The following is a 7404-nucleotide window of genomic DNA, read 5'->3' on the forward strand; positions in this document are numbered from 1 at the left end:
CCCCCCCGTCCTCATGTCACGCCTCACGGTGATGCTGTCCCTGCTCCCCGGGGTCCACAGGCAGGCATCAAGACCGCCCGGTGCTTCCAGCACCTTGTCCTGGGCTCCCGTTGGGCTCAGGGCTCCTGCAGGGTGTGGCTGCCTGGGCGAAGCCCRTGCGCCCTGAGGCAGTGCAGTGCCTGCTGAGGGGATGCCACTGGCTTGCACCCTTTCTGGGAAAGGCGCATGCACCTAAGGGGCAAGGCTGGCGCTCTCTTCCTCTTTCACCTGCAGCGAAGAGAGCCTTAGATCCGTGGGGAAGTTTGAGCGATAATAATTGCAAGGGGCCCCTCTGCAGCCAGGCTTCTCGCCCCGAGACCTTAGAGGCACATCTGTAACAGAGTAGGAGTTGGGCCCATCTTTGCGTTGCGAACTGCAAAGATTCATCTGATACCCAGGAACAAGACCTAGCAATTAGCACGCTCGGCACTGGCACATGTATTCTTCTTCATCTGGCTAATCTTAATTACAAGTCACCTTTAAAAAAAAGCTGATTAGCTTTAGTCTAATGCTAGCAAAGGTGGTAAACAGTGTGACACATGACCGGTCTTTCTACAGCAGTGTGGCTGAGCCAGGCCACAGCTCCTTCCTATCTGGGTCTGAGCAAGGTTATTTCTAGGGTGTCTGTGGGTTGGACAGTGTTGAGCCACAGTTTGGCTCTGGGTGCACTAAAGACTGAATTGAAAATATACCCAAGCTCCGGGCAAAATGCCTTGCTAAGATGTCATTCTCTGATGGTCCGTGATTCACACCCCCCACCCCCCCCACAAGAATAAAGCCTGAGAACAGAGCCTGTGAGAAGTGCTATTTATTGGCATTCTGAATCCCCCATATGGCTGGTTTTCCCAGGGGTGGAAATAGTGCCTGGGAAATAGTACTTGTAGGAAACACTTCTGTCACAAGGCTGTGAGCTTCCATGTATTGATAAGTATGTAATGCTTGTGTTTGGCAGGAGCTGGTGACCTTTGAGGACATTGCTGTCTATTTGAACCGTGCGGAGTGGGAAACAATAGAGGAGTGGCAGAGGGAGCTGTACCGGGGCGTCATGGTGGCGAATTACGAGCTCTTGACTTCTCTGGGTAAAGTGCAGTTTTAACTCGGGGCTAGGATGTCAGCCGGGGGGCCATGCTGGGAGCAGAACAGCTTCCTGTTTTTTCTGACCAAAATCTTGCTGCATTTTATGAAATGATAATAGTTAAAGGGTTGAGCACCTAAGCGCCCCCAGTCTTGGGGGAGTTTAGTAGTGGGAAAAACACAGGTCTGGGTCTCAAGCAGGGCACCAAATGCTAGYGGCTGCTTCTGGAAATGTTACTCCAGGTGATCTGCCTGCCCTGAGGTCATGCAGCTTTCTTGCTGGGGTCCCTGGCTCCTGGTGCCGCAGACTCTGCCCCCTTCCCTTGGTGCTCATGCAGTGACATTGCAGTGCTGTGCATGAGGCGCAGAGCTGCAGTGTGCAGCAGGCCAGGATGACCACGTACCAAGCAAGCTGCGGGGGAGCAGGTCCGTTGTAATGACAGCCGATGGGAGAGTTCCCTAAATCAGCAAGGTCACTTCAGAGGCCTTGCTCACTGTCGCCAGGATGGGAGTGGGATAGCTAGCTGATTATCTGCATACAGGATCTGAGCTGTGGGCCTGGACCTGGCAGGCTGCAGTGGCACAAAGTACCCAGCTGCTGCTCCTGGGATGAGCAACAGCTAAGCCCTTGCTGGGAAACCCTGTCAGCAGAGCTGGGAGCAGGTTGTTGTACTCCTGTCAGAAAGAGCTGGGTCTATCCTTGTCCCTGTGAATGAATTCCTCAGTGGCAGCAGATCAGATGCGTCTCCTGCTTTCCTACATAGTTAGGTGTTGTTTCTGCTCAGGACTTCTCTGGTTGTGGTGAAGCACAGCTTAGAGGGTTACAGAAAAGACGCTTCTTTCCTTATTTACAAACTGCTGGTTATAGGAATAAATGGTTATAGAACAACACTCTCTTTTCTACTTTTCAGGCTACCCAGGCCCCAAACCTGACATATTATATCGGATGGAGCATGGCGAAGAGCCATGGGTCTCCACCCCAGAGAGCCCAGCGATGTGGGATGGACCCGACAGCCCCTCTCCAGGTGAGTGGTAGCAATCCAAACCCCCTCAGCAGCACTCACCCTGATAAGAAATCATGAAGTCCAGTGACCTCCTAAAGGCTGCACCAGGTTCCTCTTCCTCTTATGAGGGACCAGAATATCCCTGTGCTTCCCACTTGCCCTCCTGTCCAAATCACCTTCCCTTCCTCACTGCCTGTGCTGATAGTGTCTCCCACTCTTTCCCTCTGGCCTGCGCAGAGTGGTAGCAACGTTGAGGGGAAATGGAGGCTGTCTCTCTCCCTGTGCAAAGGCTGCAGCTCAGCAGGGCCATTGCAGATCTGCTTATGCTCCCTCTAATCATGGAGAATCCTCCCCCCAACTCAGCCAACTGTGAGCAGAGTCATATCTTCCTCCTCTAGTCCTTGTGCTGTAGAACAGAAGGGCTTCCCCTATCTGGAAGATAACATCTGGCTGGTTTCCCTGCAGGGGCTGGTGGGAATGCGAGCTGGCTGGTGGAGCATCCCTCAGGCTGGCRGCCTGGTGCTGTCAGGGACTGTGTGCCAGAGGAGAGAATGGAGACCCTCCACCGAGGTGAGTGGTGGTCCTCCCCCTTCCTCATGACCCAGGCTCTGGAGCAACAAGCTAGAGGTGGACACCAGCCCTCACCCCTGTCCCCAGCCTCCTGTGCTGTACCTGGCTCGCCAGGGCATGTATGGCTGGGGCCTCCCCCACCCCTGCTCAGGCAGCATCCCCGCACCCCCAGGCAGGGCTTGGCTCTCCCGCCCATCCAGCCAGTGCAGGGGCTGTGGAGTCCGGGTGTCCTTTAATGAGTGAGAGTGGCTGTTTCTAACTGGAGGGATTTCAGGCTGTCATCATCCTTCCCATTCCTTCAGCACATTCCTTCTCTTCCTGCTACTTGCTGTCCCACTGCAGTGGCCCTGCCAGGAAGAAGAAAGACTTTTCCCAATTCTCTCYCAGCAGGTGAGCAATGTATGCAGTGGCGTCTCCGTTCCAGAAGACTGCTGAACAAGTTCAAATGTGTCAGTGGTGGGAGTCAGTTGGAGACRGTGGCAACCGACAGAGGAATGATGCCAACTGAAAACCAAGAGCAAGAAAGGACAGRATCCCAGCCTGGGAAGGAAGTAGAAGTAGCAGAAGAAGAAGAGGTTGAGCCAAACCAAAACCAAAACCAAAGCACAGGACTTCAACTTCATCCAATGATGGCAAGACAGAACAAAAATCCAGATTCTCAGGAATGTGTGTGTGGTGAYCCTAAGGAGAAACTTCAAGGCAGCGTCCAGAAAAGACCATATACCTCYGAAGAAATGAGGCTTTACCTTGCAAACAAGAAACAGAACACTGAGGGTCTAAATGAAGTTATTTTGAAAGACCACTGTTATTGCRCAAGGAATAAGACAGAATTTTTGAGTAGCACTCTATTCCCACATGTTCTGAGAGACCACGACTACTGCAGAAATGGCAAGGATGTTGTTACAGCACTTAGAGACCATGAATATTGTCAGATACAAAGGARTAATTGTCAGGCACAGATGAGTGGCTCTCAGAACAGAGTTTATAAAGGTGCTGGTTCTGCTAATAAGTCTCGTGCCATGRTTCACAGGCTGGTAAAGAGAAAATCACAGTTACAAATGGGGCGACTRATCAGGAAAGCTAAGCGAATTTTGTGGCGTTACAAGCGTTTTGTCAGCAAAAGGTTACGCTTTCCTCCAGGTTCCTCAAGCGCAGACTCTTTCTCTGAACCTGCTGGGTCAGCAGCTGTGTCTCCTGCTAGGGCAGAAGACAACTCCATGGAGGAGACTTGCAGGGCAGTTTGCCTTCCTGTGGAGCAGGAGACTGTTCACCCACAGTCTCAGAATGAGGATAACCCCCAAGAGAGGCCACTGGAAGCAGTCCATGCCCCAGCGGGGTCATTTGAATCTACAGCTGCACTCCCACCYTCAAATGCAGTTGCAGAGGCAAAGGAGGAAGTGGCACGACCCRTGACTTACGTGGAACATGTGCAGCAGTGGGTGTGCCCAATCCAGAGATTTGAGGCTAAGCAAAATGTTGAAGGCTGCAGATTTGTTAATTCAGAATATGTATCACTACATGATGCTTATGAAATGGTCATGCGGACTGTAGATCAAATGTTAGACCGTGTATGCCAGACATTCGAACTTGGTGGCTATGCTCAGTGTAAGGATATCTGGCCCATAGTTATTCAGATAGACAGTTGATGACCAGAAAAAAAAAAWTGACGGCTGCTCTTAATACCATCAAGGTGAACAGTTAGTACTTTTTCCCTGTTGCAAAACCTTCTAAGGGGATTTAACAAAAGAAACTCTGTGAAATGCACACTAAGGGGAATTAGTGCATAAAGGGGTACAGAACTTATTGTGCAGTGCCTGCTGGGAGAAATGTGATTGTATGGGACTTATGAGATGTTTAGGGAAAGGGAAGGATCAATGTGGATAAAAGAGGAACAAGTATGTGGAAAATGGAGAGAAGAGGGAATAAAGGGCAGTTGCATGTAAGCAGTCTGCTGGTCAGTACATTTTTCTGGCCAAGCTGTTCCTGATCACTGTGGTCGTTTCAGTCTTCTCATTAAGCTCTACTGCCAACTRTTTTCTGCATGGGCATGCTCTCTAGTCTGTCCATCTGGGTGTGAGATATGCTAGCAAACATAAGGAGTAGCTGCTCATTTYGATGTGCCCAGGCAGGGAAGAATCCTTCTGGGTTCTCCAGGGTACTGTATGCAGCTACCCTTAATGCTTAGCTCTACACTGATGCAGTCAGCATGCACAGCTCTTTATATGGTCCCACTATTTATTTAAGCAGTATGAATGAAGGAAAGTTTTTAGAATGGGTCAATACTCTCCTATAATATTAAAGGGATTTTTTTTTTTGTTTAGGTTTGTTTGGGTTTTTTTAATCAGACTTTCCACCTATCACTTGTAAAGCTGTTAGGGGCTTATCATGAATCCTACAGCGTTCACTTTCTAAAAGTATCAACAAAAAGCAGCACTGTTTAGTAGAACTGTATTACAGGAACATTGTTAAGGCTGCAGGCAGATGACTGGGTTACTGGCTAGGCTCTGGCAATTAGTGAAGTGACAGAAGTTACAGAACATTCTGTAAAGGATGGCTGGATTTCAAAGGTGGTTAAGGGGGAGTCATGTGGAAAACTGCTAAACTTTGCAGGGAACTGAAGGAGGGTCTTTGCGATCTCTTGGAGAAGAGAGCCTTGCAAGACCAGTAGTACCTAGGGAAGCATAACACTAATTCCATGCAGCGTTGAGATTACCTAGGTAACAAGTATCCAAAATGCCAAATTYGGRTATGAATGTAGCAAAACTGGGACCAAYGGGGGAAAAAGTAAGGGTGAGATATTTATTTGGGAGGGGATGAGGATGATAAAGGGGAAGAATCTAGAATGGGAAAAGAGAATAATAAAAGGGGGAAAAGGCAGAAAAGCATGTGATCAGGACTGTTTGGGAGTCCCTGTCGGGCAGCCCATTGTCTGATGAATGCAGCTGGGAGTAGGTTAATAAACCTGCTGTTTCCACTGTACTCGCATCTGATCTTTTCCTGTCATCAGAAGGGATGTGGTATGTCTTCCCTGGTGTTGGTGACAGAAGCTTGGGAATTATTCCTAATATAGATAAGGGAACAACGGGAGATGTCACCTAGCAACACAGTCTCTCCCCAGCCTACTTTAACAGACGACCTCTGTTTTGCTGGTGATCTCAGAGCGCTTACAGCAGTGAGAGATCTGACAGATGCACAGCTGCTAAGCAGGGCAAAAGAGCTGCATGGCAAGCTGGGGTGGCCTGTGCACAGGAGGGTCATGCTGCGTGAGATTCTGTAGTTTGAGGATCAGAAGGACTTTTTAAAAGATGAATGTTACTAGCTCAAGAAGCTAACGTGAAGTTTGTCAAAAATTGCAATCATGTCCTTGGATATAAATATTACCGGCTCTGCCTGTCACAGGACTGTGCAGATAACGCAGGCACGAGAGTCGGGTGTCCTAACTGCAGGCTGCTGTTCCAGTTTGGGGAACGTTTAGAGCAACACAAAGCCCTGGCAATTAAGAAGCAAATCGATTGTCTAAGATTGTCTGCGAGAGCTGCCAAGCCTATGTGGAAAAGGCTCACAAATGTCAAGGCTGGAAATGTGGTTTGTGCTGTGGACAGCTCTTGAATGTGAACGAGCACCAGTGTTTCCTGCCTGTGGTCAAAAACCCTGAAATGGGGAAGGGCTACATAACATGGTCTGGAATGGATGCAGAAAACTGAGACCCATGTCCCAAATTAAATGTTGCCCAGGAGTTAACAGCAGAAGCATTGTGGGATGAAGAAGGGGCGGAAGGGAAAGCCAAAGGAGAGGGGGAGCTCAAAGGCGACAGCTGTCTCATGGACTTTATTTGGCTCTTTATACACGGACAGCTCCAGGGCTGCACATGCATAGTGCCCAAGGGTGCAATGGCTCCTTCGTTTTCTGCCAGCTTCTGCAAGAAAGGGAGGCGCAGTTAGTAACCGCGGGGTTAAACCGCTGTGTCTAGAAGTTCCCCAGCCTGAGTGTGCGTTTCATAGACTTTTCACATTTTTTTTTACTCATAAAACTAAGCGACCTTCCACGAGCAGCGCTATTCGGAGGTTATTTTCAATACGGTGTATCCCGGGAGGGAAAAGGAAAAAAAAAAAAAGCCCCAAAATGGTGGCGCCGCCGAGGACAGCCAATGGCGTGGCCGGCCCGCGTCACGTGGCTGCGGGCGGTGTAAAATGGCGCCGCCGCCGTTTCCCTCTCCGCGACGGGGCTGTGTGCACGCTGCCGCACTTCCTGGTCACGAGGGTGTCGACATCATCACACGGCGACCGGGGGCGGGGCTACCACCGGAAGCGCCCGGCCAGCCGGCTTCCGGCGCGGTTCCCCGGGCAACGCGGGCCGCTTCCGGGGGGGGGGGCCTGGCCGGGGCCGCACGGCGGAGGTGGAGGCCGCGGCCGCCGCTGGCCCTCAGGGCTGCAGCCGCCGCTGCCGTGGCGGCCGCTTCCGGCCCTAGCAGAGAGCCAGCCCGGGGCGTGTGAGCCCTCAGCGCCTCCCGCGGGGGTCCCTCGCTCTCCTGCTGCTGTCAGCCCTGCGCTCAGCTCCCAAGGGGGTTTCAGGAGATTCCCTGAACTGACAGGCGGTTCCTTGGCTTTATTGCGCCAACCCGTTGCCTTTAATAACAGCACACGGCGGCACGAGCCAGCCCTCAGCTCAGTGTGCAGCCAGCAAGGTGCTCCCTATCTCTGCGCAAGCCTGGAGCAGC

At 51.2% G+C, this 7404-nt stretch overlaps 1 protein-coding gene across 2 annotated transcripts in view; it reads left to right on the forward strand.

The window, feature by feature from the left end:
- The window catches only part of LOC112977409, a 7729-nt gene extending 999 nt beyond the window's left edge, over positions 1-6730 (forward strand). The window contains exons 2-5 of one of the 2 annotated variants that reach the window (XM_026089749.1): positions 992-1118; positions 2025-2138; positions 2583-2687; positions 3075-6730. In XM_026089749.1, coding sequence (XP_025945534.1) covers positions 992-1118; positions 2025-2138; positions 2583-2687; positions 3075-4333 — 1605 coding nt within the window. In that variant the 3' untranslated portion in view covers positions 4334-6730. The remainder of the gene's footprint in view (positions 1-991; positions 1119-2024; positions 2139-2582; positions 2688-3074) is intronic. The other variant, XM_026089750.1, reaches the window with a different exon arrangement.
- Positions 6731-7404: the final 674 nt, after the last annotated feature.

The sequence above is a fragment of the Apteryx rowi genome, unplaced genomic scaffold (assembly GCF_003343035.1).
Source record: "Apteryx rowi isolate R43461 unplaced genomic scaffold, aptRow1 scaffold_83, whole genome shotgun sequence".
Classification (NCBI taxonomy): Eukaryota; Metazoa; Chordata; class Aves; order Apterygiformes; family Apterygidae; genus Apteryx; species Apteryx rowi.